Here is a 27,145-nt window from a genome sequence, read left to right as displayed (position 1 = left end):
CAAGAAAGAAATAAAAATCGTAAAATAAAATTTTATCGTTTAAGGTCACCAGCAGTATTTGTCTTTAATTAAAAAGTGAGAAATATATGTACACTATATCTTATGAATCTTAGCGAACATCCATCATCTTTATCAATATTTTTCGAGCTTATGTCATTCGTTTTAAAATTGCTGTATGTTATAAATATTAAGATTGATACACTTTAGTTTAGATAAAAAATAAATGGGAAAATTGTACTAAATTGGGAAACATATAAATCTAAAGTGAATTTGTAATTGATTAGTTACCCGATATTAATTTCTACACTTACTTGTTCTACGTCTACATTCCCTTGAATTCCCTTATGAGTGGAAAGAAGGATTATATTCATGATTAAATAAGAAGGAATTTTCAATTCTAAGAGTGTTTCCAGACTCTCAATATATATTGTCAATATTTTAAAGGTCTCAACTAAAATGATCAATATGTACTGTTAATATAATAATGTCAATATTATACAATAACGTCGAGAATCTTGAACTATTTAGAATATGTATGTATTTATATAGAATATAGGTGAACAGAAGGAGGTTTCAGAGAAGATATTTATTGAAGATAAAATAAAAAAATCGAACTAACCTTAATTTATCTGAACTGTGGTTATCGTAAAAATAAAGTCGTAACACGCAATTTCGCTTTGATTCAAGATTAACGTTATGGTTACAATGGATGCGTAATCTGATATGATTCTGGCGAACGCCTAAAAACAATGAAATATGTAGATTCGTATAACAGGTTATATTAGATGCATTTTAATCTGCAAATGTTTCAACTTCTACCTTGAGACACACTAGTAACAATTCTGTGTTTTTTAAACAAACCATATCGTTATTTTTAGGAATTTTATTCCTTTCTTTTACTAGCCACATATCACAAGATCTTAAAATTAAAATATGTCAGGTACCGTCACTAATACTGTTTTGTGTTATTTGAGTCAGATCACGAACAAGATAATAAACGATATGCTACGATAATAATTAAATATTGATCACAATTAACGCACAAAAGAGTGCTAAATTATCTCAATCTGAAGAATTATCATCAGATTATAAAACTAAAAACACAGGATTCTTTCTGGCAATTAACGTAACCTACTTTGCTACAGAAATATCATATATATGTACCTATATACATACTTACACATCTATTTCTTTGTTTCTGCAATAAAAACACGCTTTGGTCGATTCTGAAACTGAAAATAGACACTATAATACTGTACAAATCATAACTCAATACAGAAAATTCATATTCGTTTCTTACGCCTTACGCGACGCGAATGTTTACAACAGCTTTGGTCGTTACGCACGCCACTAGCGCCGGAAGTAATGTAAAACGCAGTTCAGAAGTCGCTCGACACTACGCTAGTCAGCACAGTAGCTGGGTATGTACAATAGCACAATTAGATAAACACGAAACAGAACTGGGTGTTGTGGAAGGGCGGGGTGTTGTGGAAGGACGGGGCGGGACGGGGGGGGGGGGGGATGAAAGCCTCGTCGGATGGTTTCGTGTTGGTGCGATAGGTATGGATGAAAATTTCGTTGCTACCCGCCTAAATGAAATTTGTGCTGTGTTGTACAATCTCTAATTTAGTCGAGTCAAATATTCGCTGTATCCTGAATGCCACTACGCGGATTTGAAGGAAATATACATTTATGAAAGAATTCTACCATGTAAAATTTCAAGCATCTCTATTATACATAACCTCCTTTGGTAAGTAGATATTAAATTCTTATTTCGTAGATCATATACGTATAAATGACGTTAACTTTGAAAATCGACTTTGGATTCTTATTATACAGGTTATTCTGTAAATTATGACTAGAAATATTTTTATAGTGCAGTCATCGTCGAAATATATGTTTAAATTTTTATTGTATAACTAGTAAATAATAGTGGTAGCAAGATTTTATTAAACTATATTGGAATTTTTATTGTTAGCAATGCTCGCTTATAACAATTTTAATTTTGGAGATGCATTTTTAATTAAATAATAAAAAGCTCATTCTTTTCTTGATAAGCTTAGTGTCATTTAATGTTAGAAAAGTAATATGTACTTCACATTTGTTTTAAAAACAGATCCCTATTTTGAGCTGTAATAAATTCAATCAATCTTGATATTGAGTGGAACTTATTACTCTTTTTCTGGATGATATATGAGTGGATAATACTGGTTTATTTATAGTAAATAGTATTTAAAAAACGAAGAAATAAAATATGAAAATAATGAAATATAGATAAGAATCATAAATTAAAATATGTTACTTTTACAAATTAATTCAAGAGAAAATCCTGTATGGATATATTATGTAATATTTATGGAAGCACACAAAAATAGCCTTCCACGTCTCAATAACATTGTATTAATAAATAATTCTGAAGGTATTAATAAAATAAAAGTATCACGCAATCATTTTCAATTTCAATGCAGTTGTAGTTTGATCGTGACATCGTGCGGTTCAATTCTATCGTATCGATTATACAGCTACGGTAGCTAATATTAGCCCTGTCACTGCGGCAGTAACTACCTGAAAAGTGAGGAAGCGATACAACAATTACTTTGTGTATATACACAATAAGTAGTGAGAGTTGTTTCAATTACTTTATTTATAAAGATCCGTAATTTCTTTGTTCCCAAAACTGCAAAATTTTTTAGTAAAATTTCATTCATAAGATTTCGTTAATAAATAATCTAGATTTCCTAAGATTTTGTTTGTAATATTTAAAAGTTCTTAATACTGTAAAACAAGTGTGAAGCATACTGTGAAGAAATTTACAATTCCTAATATATAGTGAAAAATATCATTAGGTAAATACAGTCGTGTCGGTAGAGTACAGAATTCAAACATCCATAATACTATAAAATGTTATTTCTAACGATTGCTTATGATAAAATTAATTTTTGTACATTAATTTACATTAATCGCGAATTTTATATCTTCGTCAAATTCATTTGTGAATATTTCCAAATATATTTCTCTCTACGTTTATTCTCTTATATAAATCACAGTATGAAAAGAATTTAATAGCAAATAAAGAAGTTAACCTCGGTAGACTCGGAAGTTTTCAGCAATAATAACATGATACTATATAATTTTATACGGTAAAGAGAGAAACCTAAGGTAGAACTACGGTTGAAAGGAAGAGTTAAAATAGAATCATCGAAACGTACAAGTGGAATTACTTTGCTTTCAGACCGTTTTACAATTTTTTCTTCTTATTTCTCATCCTTTGTATTTACCGAGTAAACTCTTAACGTTTGATGTGTAGTCTATTTCACGAGTGGAACTAAAATATATCCGTGATATGGAATAGTAAATGTCGATCGTGTGATTTATCGTCAAAGCGTTCGAGCTCTTGCTAGAGACTTATCTTTGGCACGCACTCCACCTCGTCTCAACGTTCATTTCATATTCGATATCGATCCTTTTTGATGAGCGATCGAACGAAGCAGCTTTGCCTTTGCGGACTTTTTCTTATTTATCGTAACGCGAGCGAAAATTAAAAAGCACTTTTCCTTGAAGGAAACACAAATTCACGGTACCTTTTACTACTCGAAGCAGAGTGTCTGCGAACATGTCAGCTCTGAAGTGGAAAAAATATTTATAGCTTCAGAAAATATTAGAGGAATAATGAGAATATTATAACGTTGTAGTCAGTATCGCTAATTAAATAAATTTTCGCTGATTGAATGTTGATGATCTTGATTGATCTCGATGATTAAAATTCCGCTATTCAACGTTTGTATGCAGAAATTAGTATTTTATTATCAAGAGTCATTTTTCCTCCTTTAATAACTACTCCTTTCATTCACAATTTTGAACTTCCTTGTACAATTTCGTTATACTGATAACATTTGACCACATGATTTTTACGACTTATGACAGTTGAACAGTAAAGCAAGGTTTCAAAATTTTTCCAATATTCATTAAAATTTGTGAAGTTTTAGCATATCAAAGTCGAGAAGCTTGGAAGTGTCAGTAATACACGAGTCTCTGCTTCTTATTCAGTACAACTTCGGAAATTATCTTTTTACATGGCATTCACATTCTAATCTTTTCTAGCAGCATATTTTTCAAGAAACGATGAATATGATGAATAGAGTATGAATTTTCTCACTTATAGGAAATTTAAAAATACGAAAACTGATAGGATGTACGTAATATACAAAAACATAGAAAATATTTTAAGTATTCGATACAATATGCAGTAACATTAGTAAATATAGCACATATTTAAGCTCAATTTCTTTAATGTTCGTACATCCATAATATAAATATTAATTAACAATTTCTAAACCATTTTTGGAATTTTGTATTTTTCATATTTTAGATTAAAAAATAACGAATATTTATATCAGTTGTAATTATAGATCATGAAGAGTATTTAATAATCTCAAATTAAAATTTGGAAACTTCTATTCATGGTATTTATGAACTGAAACTCTTGGTAGAAAAATGTAAAATAGAAACACGTACATGAAATACCTGTTGTTACGTCACGAGGCTTACCACAGGCTGTATTTCTAACTGTCGCTCGCGGTTCTACAGTGTCGCAGGCAGATCGTCTTATCTGCCCGACGGAACATATACAATGTATCGACGAACGTATAGTTGTCACCAAGCAGCGAGTTCTAGAAACGTCGATTTTGGTCCGTTACTTTTTCCACACAAGAAGGCGGCATACGTGATCATAGGCACGAACGATGGGGTGACCCGAGCATAGTGGGGGTCGTCTTCCAGAGAAGACAAAGAAATGATCGAGAGGCAATCAGTCCCTTCTGACGAGTCAAACGTTATAGATCGAGAGGTTTGGCGAGTAAAATCAAAGTTGCATAGTCTAACGAATTCATTGAGAGATATCGTAAAGTCGGGTCAACTTTCTGTAACATATTTACTGTATTCATTGTTAAACAATTTGTGGCGTGTTCATCATATTATTGTCAAATATTATCAAATACACTATTTTATGTTAACCTGTTAATACAGTGTTAAATTCATTAAACTACCTCTGTTATCTTCATCGAAACAGGGGAACGACTATTTCGCGGCGTCGATTAGCAGAATCGTAGCGAGAATTTATGCCTCTCGCTGACGCGTTTTCCTCGCGACCGCGTCTCTCCGCGAACGGTCATAACACCTGTCTTTTCCTCCTTTTTAAGAATGTAAACAAGAAGCCTTTGTAAAAGCAAGAATTTTTGCAATATTCAGTTTCAAATTAATATTCATTATTGCAAAGTACAAATGGTAGTTTATAATTAATGCAGCAAGTCTGTTAATTCTTCTAACTTTTTAAATTTCAAGGTACATATCTACCACTTCAAGAAGTTTCATAAACAAATTAATTGTTCGAGTGTGAAAGTGACCGGACTTATTTCTAGCATATTTGAAATTTTTTTAAAGTAACTACAACTAAAATAATGAAATAAAAATTATTATTAGTAGCTGATGATAATTATCATTTACTATAATATTTATTAGTACACTATAGATGTTCCTATATCAACAGGAAAATTTAACGATACTAAAATTCATAGTATGCATATAAATATGTAAAACATTCAGAGTATCTATAGTATTCGTCATAATATTTGATGGTTAAGACAAATATCTGTCGCGGTTTTATTTTTCTAATCTTATTCGTAAAAATATGAATTTACATATAGATTCGTAGTCTAGTTATTAATTTCCATTTTACGAAAAGTGTAAGTGATAACGTGTTACGCGTATTCGAACGAAGTAATTAATATTTCCAGTATCGTATTCACACTTATTCAGTAATTAAGCCAATGATTAATAACGCGAACATGAAACATATATCGTGTCTTCAATATGATAGTGATTTAGTGATATAGGTACTGATTATAGTCCATCGCGTTAATGCGTTGTACGTCGAATCCGATTAACGCTTACGTTTTGTATCCAGCGAGAAGTTTGACAGTGTATCGCGCAAACTGAAATGTACCGAAGAAATATTGATATGCCCATCAGTTGTACGCTTTGATCTACAAAATAACGTGAAATGAAATTGCTAAAAGAGAGCTTTGATATGTGCGACGCGTACTGATCCATTGAATTAGCGTATTGAGCGACAACCTGAATCCGGTACAGGCGTAATTGATGCGAAGTATATTACAAAACATTGACGATACAACAACCAACTTTCTCAGAATATCTTCCCTACGTAATTATTCCAATCTGTTCCGCCAATAACTTCTATAAACAGTGAAAAGAGAAAGTTTCACGCTGTTTCTCTAATTTCTCTTATCGACAGTAAGTGAATTTATTACCCGTATTTGCAACAATTATTTCACATTTGAATGCAATGCTATTACAATGAATGTGTGTTTAGAGTAACAAAATGGGTCATAATTGTAAATTTTAATCTACATTTGGGGCTAATCGTCCGTGATAATCGACATTCATGGTAATAAGCGTGATCGCATATATCTCAATTAACAATTTTCCAGTGAACTTTTGCTGCGAACATCAGATCTACTATACACTACTATTTTATGGTACAGGCTATAGACTATATTTCTGTTATTTAGAAACAAAATTGCATTAAATCATTATTTATTATAGATATCACATCACCTGTAAATACAAACATAATTAACAATAATTATTTAATTTTTAATAAATTCAAATGAAAATTTCTTAGAGCTACCCACATTCGATCTACTTCCTGTATATAGTTTTTTATGTACTTATATCATGATTTTTTCAAAAAATTGTAACCCTTATAATTCATGAAATCATAAAAATCAGTCAATTCTTCAATTAAACAAAACTATATCGAATTCAATTGAATCTAAAATTTAGTTTTGTGCATTTTAAACCAAAATCTTTATATAATTTGGATGTTAAATTTTCGATCTCACGATGGCTCAAGAATAGAATCCTCAAGAAAGATAGACAGAAGGGTAATTTTCCGGCTGTCTCGAAAACTCGTCAGAAATATCGGATCATAAATCTTTGACCAGTACACATTGTTAAGTCAGCATTATTGTGGTCGACACGAGAGCGCGAGTTATTTCAACGCGACGGATCAATCAATATCCTGCCAGCAAGAGATCGTTCGCTTGATTTTAGGGGTTGAATGTCGCCTTGTGGCGTGTTGTATATTAATGACCGGTCTACGCCGCACACAGCGTCCATACAATGGAATCCTGCGAACAATGCTGTGCATCGATTCAGATGACTCAATCGCGGTAGCCTAATTTCTCAACAAAGTGAAACTAATGTGCATTGCAAAGCGCCAGGAACAAGCTCCGCTATATTTTTCGCTGTGAGAATATGGCGAACGCTATTTAGGATGACTGACAATGAATTATAAGGACGAGGTATCGTGTTAATCGCGAACAAGTTATTAATGTCGATGACTTGGAATTCGTAAGTTGTTCGTAGTTATTGCGAGTAGGAGTTAGGACTATCTGGGTCAGGGATGAATAATTATATATGCAAATGATATGTGAGATTGAAAAAAATGCGATTAGTTACTATTAATTCTCTTCACTCTGAATTCTTTCTCTCAAATGAAAAATAGTTTTAACATGTATAATGACTTTTTATGTGGGAGAACGTAGAAAATGAAACACTTGTTCGGAAACATAGCTCGAAGTATAGTTTTTCAAATACATACTTGCTGCATGCACATATATTTCATAATATAAATGCATTTCGCGAAGGGCATGCGTTTTCGAATTCAGTGATAATCTACAAGCAATTCAAATTCACGCATGGAAAAAGATGTGAAATCGTGGTTGCAATTTGGAAACTGCATTTATGGCAGCGAGACACGTGGAATTTTTTGTGCCAAATGTCGAAAACGAATATAACTTCATTGAATGATTTTATCGGGAAATAAAATTGGTCCACAGCTATAACCGAGTTGCAACGAGAAGAATTTTTCATTATTTTAATTAAACAATTTTTCCCCTAAGAATATAATAGATTTAACACATTATTCATTGCATAGAATCTGTAGCAATAAATTCAGGAGACTATATGCCGGCTGGTTTATTTCTTATATCATCGTTTCAATGGTATTGTGAAGGAAACCAGTTGAAAACCACCACGGTACATACTATCTACGGCGATCTTTACACCTGACTGTTTCTCACACTGCAATTTTCTTCGTTTAAACGACTTTCTCTATTATTTATGACGGAAACGATGATATTGTTAGCATGAGCTAGATTAATGTTACGGCCATTAAGATAGCAACTCGTTTTGTTCTAACAAAGTCAAAGGCAACCTGTCCAAAGTGTCTCCTCTGTTAACAATCTTATTATGTGTATGACAGTGTGATAAAAAGGAGCAATTCTGCGCTATTTTAACATGTAAATATGAGATTATTCCTCGTATAATTAACTCACAAATACAATAATGTAAAGAATTAATTTATATAGCGCTGTTTTTAAAAAGGAAAAAATATATACTTGTTTATCTATTTGGTAATGCGTATCAAATGATTTTATTTAATAATACTACGATTCTCTGCATTCTAAATACTGAATTCACATCATTGGTGAATGAATGAAACTTTCGGATCGCTAATACTAATAAATAAGTTCCCTTGCATAAAAATAACAAGTTTGCCGACAAAACAAATGCTACTAAAAAAGACAATAAAATTTTAAAATATCAAATAGTAAATTTGTAACAAATTACAAGTCAAATGACTGTTCCATTTGAAGTAAAATTATAAAGACTATGTATTTATGCGTTAAAAATCGATAATACTGAATTGAATGGAAAAGTTAGAATCGATAACTTCTCGATTCAATATTTTGACCTGTTAAATTATCGTATAAGAGTACCCTGGTGATATATTTCATAGTACTAGATAACATTTTTGCACGTGTGAACAAAAATATTTAATGGACAGAAGCGTAATCGACCGTGCGTGGAAAGTATACCCATCACCAAAGTAGCAGCGAATGGATGAATGGTTGGAAAGCGCTGTGCAAAAACCGATCCAGTACATCCACACGCGTGAACAAGCCGAAGCGATCCCCTATTTGAAGTGTATCCCCTATCTATCCTATCTATATAGCCGTGAAGACCTTGGGTTTCCTGCACAGCTTTACGACGAGAATTCAGAAGCCTCTTTCGCCACGGTTAAAAAACGTTCTTGCCTGTGGATCTTCCCCCAGATTTTCCGCATCTCGAGCACGCGTAAAAATTTGTCGGTTATAGTAGAATACAAACCCCATGGCTGGCGCGTAACGCTTCGAGAGAAGTATCGGCGCACACCCTATTTATTCGAGATGAAAGCGAAGACGAAAATGGGTACAGGGCGCTTTATAGGATAGCTTATTACCAAAGAAGATGGCACACACTCGGGAAAGTCTTGGAAATTTATAGCGACGATATAATGCGGGGACGCTCCCTAAAAGATGGTTTATCAGTGAGAATCTGCTAAGAGAAAAGTATTCGCGTTAGTGCAATAACGCTCTACTCGAAATTGGTTTATTCGCAGACTTTAAGACGCGATCGGAGTGCTGCAACTCAGCAATTGTCCCCGTCCTCGCGAGATAAGATTGTTTCTTCACGCAATCCTGAACGGAGCTCTCTCATGAGATCAATAAGAACGAATTCCAGATCGAGCTCTTTTATAACCTGATACGTTATTAAAAAAATATGAGCAATGTATGATATTTGTTAATCTTACGATTATTCGTTGACAAGTGAGTGATATATATATATATATATATATATATATATGATGAATAGTATTAATAATAGTAATGATACTTGTATCTATTAATCACATTTTAATATACAAAATCTAGTATTAATCCCTCAATTCATAGAATAGGGTTACGCTAATGGCTCTGATGTAATAAAGATAGATTTTATTTCTTAAAGTTTAATTTGAACCTTGCATTTGATCTTCACTTTACGGATGCAAAATTCCTAAATAACTTCCAGATATATGTGTATGATACCAATAGAAGATTAAAAAATTATCTGCTGATAATACTTGCTATTTAGTTGTACGAGAAGAAAATAATCCTACTTCCAAAACTCTATTAGAATCGAATATGCTCGAAATGCATAGTAGCCTATTTCCAATAATGACGCAGGAATAATGTACCGTAGAATATAATAGCTCTAGGAGGAATAGTATGTTGTATGCTAATTTTCTATAAAGCGCATTAAAATTGGACACAAGAGACGTATATTAGCATGAGTAGAACAATGTTCTATGAAAAACAGCAAATGAATATCATTATACTAAATCGAATACACACATATATATTTGTATATATTTAATACACAATGAGTATTTTGTCTAAAACATATATATCGAATTTTGATTATAAGTAGGGCGAATCTTTTAAAATATAAGCTCGAAGCTTTTCTATTGTTCCTTTATTGGATAGCATAAAAATAAAAAATAGGACGATAAATCACAAACACCAAAATATTCAGAATGAAGGTACACGCGAATGATGATCATAAATCTATATTAGATTTTTATGATTTCAGTATTTTAACGTTTAAAAGATACTTCGCACATAGTTCTATTTGGTTTTACATTAGACAACAGAAACTAAAAGACTAAAAAGTAATTATCATAATCGAACTAATTTTTCAATTTCTCGCTTAATTTGCACAAAGTTTAGAATCTGCTATTCAAGCATAAAGTCATTAAGAGTTATTCAACCAATCGTTCCAACAGACAATATACGATGCTTGCACGTATTAGAAGTTGAAAAAGAACCCAGAGAAGAACAGCACCGTGAAACTGTTCGGAAGATACATTCGGTTGCATTTGTTGGCCCCAAATTAAATGAGCGTCGTTACGACGCCAGCGATTTTTTGGCAGCCGGCGCGAACAGATTTCCGGTCTGCGGGGAAGTTGCTCGAATAAAGTAGAAAGGCAAAAGAGGGAGAGAAAAAGGGACGATGAAAAAGGTGGAAGCTTCGCAGCCAGTCGCCTCCCCTTCTATTTCTTATTGTCAGGGGTAAGGGTAGCGACAGAGCCTCTGGATAACGGACGAAAGTTTCCTTGCTTCGCTCCGCCAAGGTTTCTCGCCTTTCCGAAAATTCGACGGTTTTATGGGGAGGGGGGCGGATAAATAATGCAGCGTGATATCGAGGGATAATCGCGCGTCGACGAGAGGAATCGAGCCAGCCCCCAGACACCAAAAGTGAGATATCCAGTGTAACAGTTCGTGTATCTCGGCTAGTAGAGCGAGAACTTTGTCGAGGGATCCCATGGTAGATAATACCAAACGCAAACTAAGTTGTTCCTAACGAGGAGATGATATTTCCCGGGTCATTTACACGTAATGGTTCTCCAATAAATCAAATGAAACGTACATTTCGTAACTCTGTTCAGCCGCTTTTACTGCTGCTCCAATTCGATCTTTGGCTAAAAATAATTTGAAGGTAATTCAGGGATAGAGCAATTTTTAATGTTCACAGTAGTAGATAACAGATTCTAAGGTTTTATGGAGTTATCGTTTTCCGACTGGATCTTTTGATGTAAGCAGTTTAAATTTTTAATATTTAGGCTGATAGAAAAATGATTCTATGATTTTAAACGATTATAATTGTTTAATTGAACCTTTCGATACAAGTAGGTTGTACGTAACACATAAAAATAATTTGAAATAATCAAGATGATAGAAAAAGTTTTCAAGATTTCAGAAGCATATATGGTAGTTTTCAGTGAGAGAAGTAATGATTTTTAAGCAACAGCAAATATTATAATATCAATCTACCTTATATTGTGAGAATAGAAAGTTGGTCGGTTGGGAATAGCAAGTAATCGAGTTTCGAATGCAATGGATGAATGAGAGGATCGAGTGCTTAAGATTAGGGTGAAAGAACCGTGTATGGTCACCAGAGGTTTCGAGTGAACGTGACTGAATGTTTCCTGAAAATGTCTGCCTAGCTGCCTGGATTGAATGAAAAAGACTGGCAGATAGAGAAAGAGAGAATGCGCGTGCGTTTTATGTAGATTTATCGTTAAATAGTAATTATTGAGTGAAATTAATTTTTAAATCGTATTGGAAGTGAAAGTTTTATGTCATTGGATTTTTTTAAACATTTTTCTGTATTTTTATCTCTATTTTTATATTTTTAATGATTTGAAATATTAGTAGAAACACATTGGATAGAAATAGAAGAATCTAAAATTTATTGTTCAATTTATATCGTGAAAACACTTAAAGATGTATTCGTCAACGAAAAAAAATTGTGTCACTCAATACTGGACGCGGAAGAAATATTCTAAAATACACATCGATCCACAGTCCGCAAATATCATTTTTAAATCGAAATGGAAAGAAGACATATCGAATATCGTTTGCTGTTATGAAAACAACCTTTCTTTTATATCAAAAAGATTGATTTTAAAACCGATGCTGATTAAATATTTTTCATTTCATCGTATTATAACTCTTTCAAGTCTTAAATCTCATTTATCACTGTATATTTCTTTCTATACGTTACTTTCATCGAGAGATTAAACGAAGTACGGTCAAACAAGGCTGCAGAAATTTATTTCGCAGCAAACGCTGAGAGATGTTTTCAGGCACATTGAAAAGCCCGTGTAATTATTACGTCTCACTGACCAACCGGCTCGTGGTGCAAATAAAAATACGCGTGTAAAACACGGAACAAATTATCCTAATTTACCGCTGGAAATAGCTGTACCATCAAACGTCTCTTTGTCGGTCCATGTTAAATATGTGTTCGAACGTGTTGCCATTACACGCATCGTTGATGAAAAAAAAAAGAAAAATAGAACACACGAATAGATGCGCAACACTGGGTTATCCTGCGTCTCTAAAAGCCTGTATCCGCTTGGTCCTCGTTGTGTCACGTCACGTCATGTCACGAATTTCAAAAACTGTATCCTTAATATTGCACTTTCGACTATCTTTTAACATTTGTCAATACATCTTTCTCAGCATTCACGATTTCATTCGTGAAAATCAACAAATTTAACAAAATTTGCGATACTGGTTGAATTCTGCGTTGAGCACGTTCACATAACACGAAAGAGGAAAAGAACGCAATCGCAGTGTACTCTTACAACAGTCGTATGTAACTTTGAGTAATCAAAGCTATGATTAATGCTACACAATGAAATTTTAAGAAATTCTAACAAAGTAATTTGTTTAATGATGGAAATCTTAACCCGCTTGTTTTTATATTCTATATATTTTCTATAATATTGTATGTTAAGTTATCATTTGACGGCAAATTATCTTTGTGATGAAATACTGCTTCACGTTGTTTCACGTGATTAACTCTCAAGTAGTGCGATGCGGATCAAATCGCTGATGTATTATATTTTCTTCTACACGATGCACACTCCTCCAACCAGAATATTCCACTTTTCATTAATTTTCTTATCGTTCTATATTTTATTATATCTTTGTTATTCTACAGTGCAAGGACAATTATAATTAGCTAAGCATTTTATCAATTAATTTTTTATTTATTACATATACGTCAACAATTTGACCACTATAACGACCGATTAAAGGTTATCACGTGAAACGATGCAAAGCAGCGATTTATAATATCGCATGTACGTATATTTCAGAAGCGACACAACTGAAATTTTTAAGCAAAGTGGAAAACTATTAAAAAGCTTGGAACAAAAAATTATTTACTGAACACATAATATTGGGAAAAAGAATAGGCTTTAGGAAACAATGGTCAAATAATATTTTTGTACTTTTTCATTCTTAACCCGTAAAGTTTCCTTATTACAATCTCTATATTCTTCTAACACAAGATCACTGAATTATTTTGGGCTGTGACACTTATGAAATATATGTGCGATATACGAAAAGGAAAAAAGAAGATTGACTTGATGTCTTCATCACCGCCCACATCGAACGATCGCATTTCATGCACGTCAATCTCTGCATGCCGATGATCACACGTGCCTCACACAAGAACCATTGAATTCCAACAATTCTTTAATCATGGACGATTTATAATCGAATGCTTGTCGTAGTTCATCACTGACCTTCCACGAAGGCTGGACAGACTGCGAGGAATTGCGCGACGATGTAAATCGTTGACACGAGAATGCGGTTCAGCAACATCCATCTAGGAGTTGGCGTGACGCCGCGACGAAGAAGAACGATTCGCGCCGGAATCTCGGTGCAGACTGGCACACGAGGGGCTACACGGTTCGCCACCGACGAGACTGAAACGAGAGGGTGAAAACGGGGATGGCGATAGCTGGAGGGAGAAAGAGATATATATATAGAGAGAGAGGGAGAGAGAGATAAAGGCATCCTTTCTCGATTGCCGTAAGCTTTAGGGTTGGTTCGCATGCGCCCGTCAGGGCTCACGTGCCCTCCGCCATCGCGAACCGTAGGACCCGCCTTCCTCATACGAAAGACACGTTCCCAGGATAGCGAGAAACACACGTAGACATAGGTTCTGCCACTGCTCTAAGGAATCCAACCGCGAAAGTTCCCCTTAGGACTGATAGACGATCGAAAGCTTGGCCTCTTTCTACCAAGACTAGACGCACGGTTCTCCATGTGCGGTTTGCCTTCACGACAGCCGAGTTTAACTTGATCGATGAGATTTCTTTTTCCATTTTTTTCTTTTTTTTTATTGGTCGATTGATAATTCAACACGTGTGAAGGGTATTAATGTGTTGACGAGGAAAGATGTGTTAACATGACATTCGAATTTCTTGAACATAATAATTTCTTTACTTAATCAGCTACCGCCTATTTTCTTACGTGTTGTTTCATTTTGATTCGAGATAAATTTTGTTTATATTCACGCGTGTTTATTAATTTTTCATTCTATGATTGTATAGCTTCTACTTAACGGACAACCTAATTCTCAATACAGGTTTTCATATCCATCAGACAGTTTTATGTACAGCAACAATGATGAAGTTAAGTGTTCAAAAGGAGAATTATTTGACTGATGTGCGAAGCTTAAGGAAATTTTTTTCTTTACGTCTACATTCTGCCAACACCGTGCACGATGTGCGTGGTTCAGATAATTAATTTTATCGACATTTGAAAAAAGTCAGGGTTCACATTTCTGGACAAGCTATCCGATTTATATGGAATAAAAATAGCTTGAAATCACTTCTTGTTCGATCGATGAAAAGGATTATCTACTTTTCTCTGTCAGATGGTTAGATTACGTTCGTGATTCAGATTCGCAGCACCGGGCAAACATATACGTGCAGAGGGTACTTTAACAGACTGCCGATCAATCAGTCGATATTCCTACTCATTGGTTTCCTTCGTTGAAGATCAGGCAATATCGGTCACAGAATATTTGGATAGAGGAATTATTCTTTTGTTACTCTGATTAGATATAGGATAAATTTTATAGAAACGGACCTAGTCGACCAGGAGTGGGAAATTTAAGGCAACAAAATATATGTAGATGTAATTAAAACTCTAACTGAAAGGGACATGAGTTGCAATATTAGGTACGCTACAATAAAATCATGAACGACAAATATAGAAGATATAAATATATAAGGACGGGGAGAGCATCTAGAGAGGGAGGGAAGCGAAGACAGCCAAGAATTAATCGCGAGAATAAGGTGTGGAAAAGCGAAAGAGGAAAGCTGGTACTAGCTGGAGGACAAAAACAAGAAATGCGTTCTTTATAAGATAGAAATAGGGGCATAAAAAAGTTATTAAAGGGATTGCTATAGAATAGAGCCTAGCGTATTGAGTAAGGAGGGAAGCAGGAAGAATGAGGCAGTGGTAAATTGATTAAGACCTATATATAAAAAGCGTAAAAGTACAAGGAATAATCTAAGCCAAATATAAGCTTGTGATGACACATATAAGAATAGGCTTCTGTGAGCTTCGTGTCAAAATATCAAGTAGGCATCTACGGTCTAACAGTAAGATTTTATTAGGCAAAAGGAATTTTAATTCAGTAAATCTATTAATACATAACATTCTACCCTTTACAGCCCACTTTTGCTATGTACGATGTTAAAAGCAAAACCATTATCATTTCCTTCTGTATTCTTTAATATCTTTTCAACACTTTCCTTAAAGCTTTTAAAGAATTTTGCATATATGGCGCTTTCATATTATCCTTAGCCATGAAATACAATAATAGACATTGTACTGAAATGCATACGGAACATCTTACAGTTTAAAAATTCAAGTGAATTTTAAAATGTACAAAGCATAATTAACTATTCAATGCTGTTCTATTGAATCACTTTTGTTATACAATAACTATACTGATCTAATCACATTTATAACTACTTACAGATAATTTATATTAAGTATTAACATGTCTATATATCTAGTATCAGTATATATAGTATTTAATAAATAGGTGCTGCAGAATAAATGACTGTAGTAAACCTACTACAAAAGCTGCTAGAACTTATATAAGCAATTTTATACAAATGGAAATTTTTAATTTTCCTCTATTCACCATTATACATACCTATATGAAACATAACTAAATGTACTAACGAAAGAGAAACTATCAACGAAATATACCAACCCGTATAAAATATGTAAATGTATTCAACTCTCTAACTGTGCAACCGCTGTATCTACCAAATATTTACTAACTCGTTGAATACTGTATCAAATCGTAGATGCAACCTCGCATTCAATCTTCATTTACAGAACACTCGTTCTACTGCGAACAATCAAAAGTCGCTTCGTCTATAAAAAATACGATTTCCATCGGCGTTAAAGTAAAAAGGCGACGTTGTGCGACTGTTCGCTTCGAAATGGTACAAGAACCTCCCTTAAACTTGCTGCTGGCGAGTTCCGTTTGCGAAGGGGTGCACAGTATGGCGTGAAAGTCATCCGAAAAAGGTTTCAGGAAGAGTTTAAGCGATTCGCGTCTTTCAGGAACGTGGCATGCGAAGTAGTGCAAGTCATAAACCCAGCCCACCATCAGCAATAGTATTCGTAACAGACATTATAGCACCTACATCGCACTATTTCGAAGGATGACTTTAAGTGCGGGTGTACCGAAAGTTTCGCGGGGGTGCTATCGTAAACCAGTAAGAGATGACTTGAAGATGACGGCAGCGGAAACGAAACGTGTTGCCAACTCCTCTACCGACCTTTCTTTGCCTCCGCTGTTTCTTCGCTTAACCCCTTGCTGTGTTTCTTCCCCCCCCTCCCTCCCTCCATGTTTAGCGTTTTCATTGGCGAACTAAAATCAAGGAGATTTCCACCACATATATCCACCCATTTACACTTTACACGATCTGATATTCACGCGTGGAACTAAGCCCCGTTCAGATTAATCTGGTTACTCGAATTTAAGGGATTCGACTAATGTAAACGAGGGTAGAAACTTGACAAAATAGCTTAAATCAATTAAATAACAAGTTCACACTAGTAAAGTGATTTCAAGTTACTTGAATTCAGGTAACTTGATTAAGTTAAACGAGATTTTAATATATATGATTGATAGGTGAGATGATTTCGTATCATGCAATGTTATTGTTCTTCGTGTCTTTGCGTGGTTCTATGTTAATGGGTGAATAATGAAATCTCTTGATAAGGAATAATTAGACTGTGGATGTGTGTGCAAATTTTTATTTTTTACAGTATTAAATTTTTATTTTTTAATTTCTCAATTTGACTAATTGAACTTTTGTTCTGATACAATTCAATAAAACATAATAATACCAATAATAAAAAATATGCAATATTTGCGAATATGTATATACGAATACTTAAAAATTACTTGTGTATTAAAAGTTATACAAGTTATTATACGTATCTCATATATGTTCATACATGTAGTATATGTGAAATAGAGATCTTCGTTTTATACACAATTATTTTTGTATATGTTTAGAGTTCAAATACATTTTTCATAATATTGCTTGTTATGTATTTTTCGTCGTTTTTAAAGGTATAATGAAATTCCAAAAGACTGAGACTCAGAGATGAATAAGAGTTGTCAAAGTTCGTAAAGTATAACAAAAATTGTATACATACTGTTGCACGTATCGCTATATCAAATCGCATTGTATGTGTTCAAGCAACACGTAAAAATGTTTATTCTCTTTTTGTATAATAGAAAGCAATGTATCCTATTTATAACACAATATAGTCCAATATAACGCCTCAGCATTCATGAAGTTTTAATGACGAATAAGTAACGCGAAAGTTAAGCAAGTTCTGTCCTTTAAGTTGTCATATACAGTTAAATGCAGCTTAATATATTTAAATAGGTTCTAGTTTTCAATACTAAAGTTAACTTTGTTCTCGTCATACTATGAAAGCTAATATGCTAGTTAAGAACTTTCTAGTGGAAATTCGTAAATTCAACAAAATACAAAAACAATACGGTCGTGTATTTGAAAAGTAGGGAACATTATTATGTATCATACGATATTTCGAGCGCATTAGATACAATCGAATCAAGTTAGCATCCCTTGTTTTAATTAGAATTTAATTTTCACTGGGCCCTGCTCCATAATTACATATGGGCGAAAGCATCAAAAGTGAAATATGTAGAAATTGTTAATTACGGAAATGACGGGTTACATTCATGTCATAAAGTCTAGCCATATTTCTGCCTTTCGCAGATGTTAATGCGAAACTTTGGCAAGCAATTTACCAACCTACGTATGTAATTGTTGTAATGGTACTGAAAATAATTAGTTACTGCGATGTCGATAATTTGTTGGACATTGATGACAGCAGTAAATATTGTTATAATGGTTTATCAAGTTTAAACAAACATGTAACGATATTTCTATTAAATATTCAGTAAGATTATGAGCTTATTTGTTACAAATTGAAATAATTTCGAATACAATTGTTTTAAATACAATTACAAATTCAAAGTTATTTCTGCTAAAGATACTTTCATATGGTTTGTAATCAAAAGATAAAATAATTATAAATAAAAAGTGTCAGAAAGAAACTATACCCAACACTTCTGTAACTTCATTAAAATTTCTTAATAGACATTTAAACTTTGTACGTAATTTCATATCCAACTGTCGCATAAAGTAGTGGAGAAATAAATTACTATATTCGAAACTTTAACTTCTCTTTAATCAAGAATTTAATTCTGCGCTATTGTAACTTTTCATTTCTGAAACTTTTAATTTGGATGTCAATACTTTTTCTAAATTATTTTCTATGTGCTAAGACAATTTTAACTTCAAATAAAATTCCACAGGTTCGAGCAGACGACAGTAGATATTTTATTCAAAGCATCCAATTGTTACTTGGTTTTGAAATTCATCAAGGTATTTGTGAAACGAAACAGTATCCGGTAGCTTTTTGCATCTTTAATGATATTAATAAATAGAATATATTTCTTTCATGAAAGTTTATTTGCCGCCAAAGGAACTATTATAAAACGTAAATATTAGGTAAACTTCTTCAACCATAAAGTGTATTTCTAATAGAAGTGTTAGTACATTTCTATTGTTTCAATCATTTTCAATTTTAGAACAAAGAATATCTCTTAATAGAAACAAGTAATTTTCATCTTTTAATAAAAAGTTTCTAACAAGAAAATCTCACTTTTCCAGAAATGAGATCTTATCCTTTTTATAAAAGATATATTCACATACGGCAATAAAAATTTGCAAATTTTTAAAAATTGCCATAAGAAATTGTATGAAGTTACTATTTCCTTATTTAAACATCATACTAGAAAATATCGATTTGAAGAAGCTTAGCAATGGTCATTTATTTCACTTTCCTCGAGAGAAGGGTTCGAAATTTAACGAATACGCGAATGTTAATGCTCCTTTCGGCTGTGATTGCCAGGAAATTCCTGGTGAAGTTTACGCGAACAGAACCGACTGGAATTCATAGCACCGTTCTAATGTCGTAATAGAAGCGCGCAAGATAACGTTTCGTATTCGGAGAGTAAAGAAAAAAAAGTGGTCCTTCTCAAGGAAACCGTTATCTTAGCTGCGGCCATTTTGAGATCTACTGGTGGATCTGAATTCAGCGCGCTTCTTCAGAATTTCAGATAGAAAGGCGTCATACATTAAACATCTCCCCCTCCCCCTCCCCCTACCAATGAGAAAACCCACACATTGCGCGCGTTTCCTAAGAGAATTAGCTTTCAACGCTGATCAAATAAAATCTTAATGAATTCTATCGTGACCACCATTCTGATTGTTTTGCATTATTTTCCGTGAAATTTCAAATAGAATTTCAAAAGAAGATTAAGTAGTCAAAGCAAGTCATTTTAATTCGATTAACAGAGGGATCTTAGTGATTTTAAGAGATTTTACTTCCTTGTTTTGACGTTTTCATTTCATAATACTTGTTCACAAATTGATTTTTAGAGCCTCATTTACTGTGAATAATAAAGTAATACAAAGATTAATGATAGTAATGAATAAGATTCGTGGATATAACCTTATCTCAGGGAGAGGATTATAATTGATTACACTTTCCATTTAAAACCTGGGATCTAATATTTGCTGTAAATAAGACATTTGATGTTAATATAATGGATACATATATATGTGGTAATAAAGTAAAATAAACACATGTGAGACGAAGTGTTAGAAAAATAAAATGATTTTAAAAAACTAGAGGTAGATATGATGTAACTTTAAATCGCACAATGTTATGTTTATCTGGTGATTAGAGACATTACATATTGTATTTAATATTTATTAATACTCCTTGCAATGAATATTGAAATTTAACAGTTTCTTTTACAATGAAATGAAACATTTCAGTGCTATCCCACTTGGAAATCAATTGAAATATAATAATCCCCTTTTGTAAAATTTAGTTCAGAGAAATTTCACAGATTAAAATTACAACGCGAAAACATGTGATATTAATCCAAATAATTAAATATAATCTGAAATTAAAATTGCTTGTCGCTGTCTAAAAAAATGTTGCACAATCGCCTGTGCCAATTAATTTTAACTTGTGCTTTTATTTCTGCTGCGCGAACTGAAAACATATATCGGTACAGAAACAAATAAATATACACATACAAACAAAAATAAAAATAATCAACGAATAAAATCTACAACTCGAAAGAAACAAAGGAAAGAAACATGTCTAATTGGCGAAAACCGCACGAAACAATTTTTTACAAATTTTTCTACAAATTTTCAATAAAAACTACAATGCCATTTTAGCTTTATTATTCAACTTCTCTTCTCTTGTAATAATTAAAAAAAGCAGTCAAAATTGAAAATCGGTCGACGTTTTCATATCGAGTTTTTCTTTTCATGGACTAATGGAATTTTTGGAAGAATAAAACTTCTTTGCGAATGAGGAGTTCTTTCTTTAAAACAATCTCGGACACAGCGAGTTAACCACGTCGATAAAGGGCAGTCCGATGCGAAATGAAGTTTGCAGCGAGCATATTGTATGTATATCGGGACGATATATCTGGCATTTGCAAACATTACGGAAATATACGTAGTATGGTCCATCGATTGATCTTGTATGCTTTACGTAATCATTCCCTGGTTCAGAGGTTACAAGATACCAGTGTCTAATAGGAAATCGTTTTATTGCGCATTCACGTGAAATATTGACAGAACTGCACGTGTACTATGCGTTCCATGCTCTTAAGTGTACACCAGGGAGATAATTTATTGCCACGTTAGACATTGTACTGTCAATGCGTATCTCTTGTAGCGCAATCGGATCGCCATTGCGTCAGCTTCGAGTATCTCCTGTATTATAGCGCTGCACACGATACTTCCGGGATCGATTGTACATTTACGATCAAGATTCAAATAAATAAATATTCATAAGTACAAGAATTATGATTTATTAGTTGGTAAATTTTGTCGTTCCTTCGGTTTATGGGTATCACTGCTGTTTAACATCGTGTGGAAAATTTTTTATTCGAGTTCCCAATTCATGTTTGATTTTTATTATCTGATATTTTATTATCCTGTCTGAAGCATGTAGCATGAATATAGTACAAATTTGAATACCAATCACTATTCGTTACTAAAAGTTTGACAATAAGCACGTTCGTGAATGGATTAAGGTATATCTTTTACAAATATCAGAAAGTAAGTTCCGTTATTGTAGAAAATTTGTAGCTGGGACGTTTGATATCAAATTGATCACTTTTCGACATCGACATTAGAAACTTCTTTTAAAATCGAAGTTTAAAAAGGAATTTATAGGTCATTATTCTGCGTTCCGAACTTGTTTGACAAAAATCATGAATATCAACGTAATTTGGAATAGGTAAATATTTATCAGCTTGGTCGAACTTACGTGAGTCAAAGAATATTTTTATTGTAAACGTTTCGATATGAATATTTACAAGCTTTGAGAATTATGAAAATAAATTGCGCCGTAATAACTATTTCATATAAACATTAATACACTGTATCATGATTAAATCTAGAAACTTTCAGAGCATGCGCGGTCGCGATATTAGAATCGTCGATAATTCCCATTAACGATAATTAAAATTTCTCTGTCGTTATACAGACTTGAAACACACGCAATCGTGAATCGTTAACTACGAAACTAACATAAATTAATACGGGCGTAAAACGATTTTACATAAAATTCTGTAATCCCAAGCGTAAAATTCCGTCGTGTATTTTCGAAACGTGCTTCGAATTTTCAAACGTTTCATATCAAGGTTTTGGGAATTTTCTCTTATAATAAACAGAAAACGCTGAAAAATATATTGTAGCATATTTCTAATTTATATAAAGTAACTAATCCACGAATTTCCGTAACGTATCCTTTCTCTAATTTCACTTGTTATAACGAAAAAGAATCGGATAGTATATTTTAACATATTTGCAATTAGGGAATTAATTTATATAAGAATTACGAAAATCGAAAAGTAAGAATCAAGTCGTTCCATTTTTTTTAGAAACATTCGTTTAAGTTTCGAAATGAAAGATCGATCTTTAACGGTATGCTAAATATCATCGGACTGTTTCGAGCTATCTCCGAGTTTCTTTAACATGCATATATTCAACGGCGAAGAGTATAAAAGGAAATTAAAACATTCTTTGATCCGTCGGTCGCTAGAAGATGAAAATCGGTCAAACTTTTATGATCTCGCATTAATGAACAAAGTTCAACTGCAGATTAATCTTAGCAGTAATGAAAGTACAGCTGGCTAGCTAACTTCCGGAATAGCTGAACGAGAAGTGTAACTTTCCGCGCGATCCGCAAGAGCAGAAGAATTTTTATGTTTCACCGACGTTTCTCGGCTAATTGACCCTTTACTGTCAGATATCGGTCAAAACGAGATTCAGTTTCGAATTAACCTTTTAACATGTAACTAAATTAAAGGGGATGTTCCGTATAAACTACCCAAAACAATTAGAGGATCATATATTTCTATCAAACAGCTGTTGTTTGTCGTATAATTTCGTTAAATTAACAAAATTTTTTATGTATCTTTTTCATATTTACGATATCTATTTTGTAAAATATTTATATTATCCATTGAGGTCTCTTCTACTCTAGTCGAATATTATTATTGATACATATTATATGTACAATTATATGTACAATTGATTTAACAAAATTGCATAAAAAATATTATGTCCGCACAGCAATCATATAAGGGAGTAAATAGAAATAAATTCAACGAGCCGTTTAAAGCGATTCCAAAACAACCCAATTTAATATTCGAGCAAATTCTTTGATCCATTTGGTGCTGCACTTACGTGTGTACATTCGTTGTATACTCGGCAAAGACTAATCAAAAGCGACCGCAGCACCGGAAAAGTTAAATATTTAATGTTTCCAAACCACTTTGTGCTACATATTTCAAGGCTACAAATTCACACGAATGCAGGAGCTATTAAACTGTTTCAACGTTTTACCTGTACGCGTCTGCCACTTATTTTCTAGTAATTAAATAACGGTACATTTGTATTCGTAACATTCAAGATAATAATCATTCAGCTTTCTGAACTACGTTGTTGACTTACTTTAAAAACAGTTAGTTTACTATAATATCCTCTTCCATCTCTATTTAATGCTCTTAAAAGATGAACGTTACTTTATATGAGATTACGAGGTAGTTCTTAACTGGTGGCACAATTCCGTACTGTGCTAATTGGAAAATGAGGCATTAAACGGAAAAATTTTGTTTTGCATTTTATTTGCATTTTATGTTACATTTGTTTTACTTATTCTCGCATGTATAATAATTGCTTGTTGGTGTTTACTCATACATATTCAATACGTAGGCAAGTTTAAGTATATTTGATAAATTTTCGAACTCGATTTTCTCAAAAACAGAGTCATTTCAAAAAACTTTATTCCATATTTTCGATGTATTTTTTCACGTAAAATCACTCCGTACTCAATCGTACTTACGAACTACCCTGTATATGTGTATAAAAATATTAGAATACAATTAGTAAATAGTGAACAGTTTTCTTTACTGCATTTCTCTCCTGAAAAACAACATATAGAATTCGTTCACTTGTTCCACTAAACAAATACTTTACAACTAATTATCCTAAAACCAGTCACAAGTGTTCACCAAGTCGAAATACAATAATCACCGTTCAAGGTGATCACCAGAGTTCCTTATTCCTTTGACTCGTCCCGCGAAAAAATGAAAGCGAAATGCCAGCCACCGGGAGACGCCGAAACTTTGAGAAAACATTCATTCTGGCAAGAACTGGAAGCTCATTTCCTGGTGGCGAGGTGCGCGGCGAAAGACGAGTAATTCGATTTTCGCTAAGTGGCAACCGAAAGCTCGGTCCCGTTGGGCTCGGAGTAAGTCAAAGTCGGAGAAAAGCGTAATCCTGGTCGTTTTATTCATACCAATTCTCCAGCCTCTCTCCCACTCTCTTTGCTCTTTATCTTTGTGCTCACCGCACTTTACACGCTCTAATGTGGCCCAGCGAGACGTTAAAGAGCGGCACAAACGAGAAAACTTAGCAACTTCGTTAGTAACTGTGGCGTTGTTTAACCTCTCACATGCAACGCGTCGCGAAGAAAACGCTGTTCGAAACCGCGTTGCTGAATCCAGCCAGCCATCTTAACTGGCGTCACGAGAACGTTACGGTGGCGAACATTATGTCGCGGCGTAATGCGAGCCGCGGGATACCTACACGACGATGTCGAGTTGTTACACGCCGTCGATGGTTCTGATTACATCGTAAAACTTGTCTCGTAAGAGCGCATTGATCATGAATCGCTCGTTCGTTCCTTGGGACACACATACAGCATGAAGTAGAATTTCCTGTAAGGGTCAGGCATACATATGCATTAAAAATTGTTGATAGCTCGGTACAAAATACTAGCTTGTAGAATTATTTAAATGACTCTTCTTTTATTAATCGAATCCTATTATCGATGATAGACGTCCATTAAATTTAGGATCCTTCCATGATTAAATTTGTTACTTCGAACCTTCTCTTTAAATGTGTAGTGGAAAATGAGTCAACGGAAGATTCGAATCGGGAGAGACTCATATTGTTGTGGCTTGGAGTGCCAACGTTGTTTTGGTTTGCTAGATTCAAAGGTAAACGAACTCCGGACAAAATATTATCGCCGTTATTTGTAATCGTCAACCGGAGTTACATTAGAACTTTTTATAATACCACCAGTCGATATAAATAGAGAAACGTGCTCTCTAGGACAATCAAGTTTAGCGAGTCATGAAGTCGAATAGCGAGCGCAGAGTTGAACAGTAACATTGAGCGACCAGCATACACCATCTCTGTGCTCGTATTTGAAGTGATTTTAATATATACTGACTATTACAATTTTATTTCTTTAATAAACCAACACGTATAATAATCCACCTCAGATATGTGGAATTTGTGCACACTGTGAAATGTCTAACTTGTAAATGGCTGAGCTTGTAAATTGAACAAATTATTTTCTATTATAATACAGTTTCGCGAAATAGTGCATAATCAATACAATGTTTATGAAAACCAAATTCTCGGTCTTACACATTTCACTTTCGTATCTGTTAGAAACGTAGTATAGTTAAAACTACTTTATTTCATATTTCATTAAAACATTCATACGTAATTCTTTGTAGACGATTGTATTCAAAATAAGGCAGATCATTATGAAATATATAAACTGAAACTATTCAAAATACATATATCGACGACATTAATTATTGCGAAATTGGCAACGGAAGAAAGCCACGCGACCGACTAAACAAACGATGACAATTACCAACTTTGCTCTACTTATTCGAAAAACAAACGTCACCTCTATTACCTTCTCTGGCAACTTTCACACGCTTGTAAAACCTCGTAGATCTATGTACTCCACATGCACCGTAGTTAACAAACTATTTCTCAGGTCTGATTGAATAAAACGTTTCTGAAATTTTCTGCCGGTCATCCGGTGGCATGCATCAAAACTCTTCATTATAAACTCCAAACGAATGAGAATTTCACGAATACTCGAATGTCGCACGTCACAAATCTATTCAACCGGTTTGTTCCTCCTGGAACATCGTAGTTTCAAGTTTCGTCGCTTGTTATATTGGTGTTATGGAGTGATTTCATATAAGCGTCAGGCGTATACGTCTAACGCTATACATGGTAATCTTCTTAGGAATCTTCAATTGTATTGTATTTTTTAGGATATCACCGCGGTTATTTTTAATTCTAGATTTCTAATATTTATTTATATATCGTTGCTACACGAATTTCGATGATACGAAAAATATTTCATACATAATTTGAATGGTATCAATGGATCAATACTTTGCAAGAATATATCTTTTTCCAAGATTGTTTTTCGTTCTCGTTGATACCATTCGAAATATAGATATTTATGCGACTGTACGATCTAAATGTTATTTATTACGTTTAAAGATATCGAGTAATAAATTTTTTCATTAAAATCCAAAATGCTTTGAAACAGTGATGAAACGAAAGTTCCGCATTAACCTTTCCATTCAGAAACAGTAACATGGTATTGCAATGTTTTTTGCTTGATTAATGCATGTATTGCACTAATAAGCTTCCAATATGGCCAGTATTTACCCCTAGAAATTGAAATCGATTTTCAAGAATTCCAGATCAGCACAGAATTGAATTAGCATTTTGATATTACACGCAAATTACCTATAGATGATTAAAATACTGTGTAATCCACGATGTTTAAACGAGTTTCAACGCATTGCATATGTTAATCACAAATTGCAG

At 33.5% G+C, this 27,145-nt stretch overlaps 1 protein-coding gene across 7 annotated transcripts in view; it reads right to left on the bottom strand.

Moving 5' to 3' along the window:
- The window catches only part of LOC126865980 (neurotrimin-like), a 301,471-nt gene that overhangs the window by 124,121 nt on the left and 150,205 nt on the right, over positions 1 to 27,145 (bottom strand). Inside the window, exon 1 of one of the 7 annotated variants that reach the window (XM_050618975.1) lies at positions 14,045 to 17,592. The exons of 1 other annotated variant lie outside the window; for it this stretch is intronic. In XM_050618975.1, coding sequence (XP_050474932.1) covers positions 14,045 to 14,417 — 373 coding nt within the window. In that variant the 5' untranslated portion in view covers positions 14,418 to 17,592. Of the gene's footprint in view, positions 1 to 311; positions 387 to 14,044; positions 17,593 to 27,145 lie in introns of those variants that run through there. 5 more of the 7 variants (XM_050618974.1, XM_050618973.1, XM_050618970.1 and 2 more) reach the window with 5 other exon arrangements.

This window comes from Bombus huntii, chromosome 5 (genome assembly GCF_024542735.1).
Source record: "Bombus huntii isolate Logan2020A chromosome 5, iyBomHunt1.1, whole genome shotgun sequence".
Taxonomy (NCBI): Eukaryota; Metazoa; Arthropoda; class Insecta; order Hymenoptera; family Apidae; genus Bombus; species Bombus huntii.
Note: the sequence above shows the minus strand (reverse complement) of the source record. Positions and strands in the feature narration are given on the sequence as shown.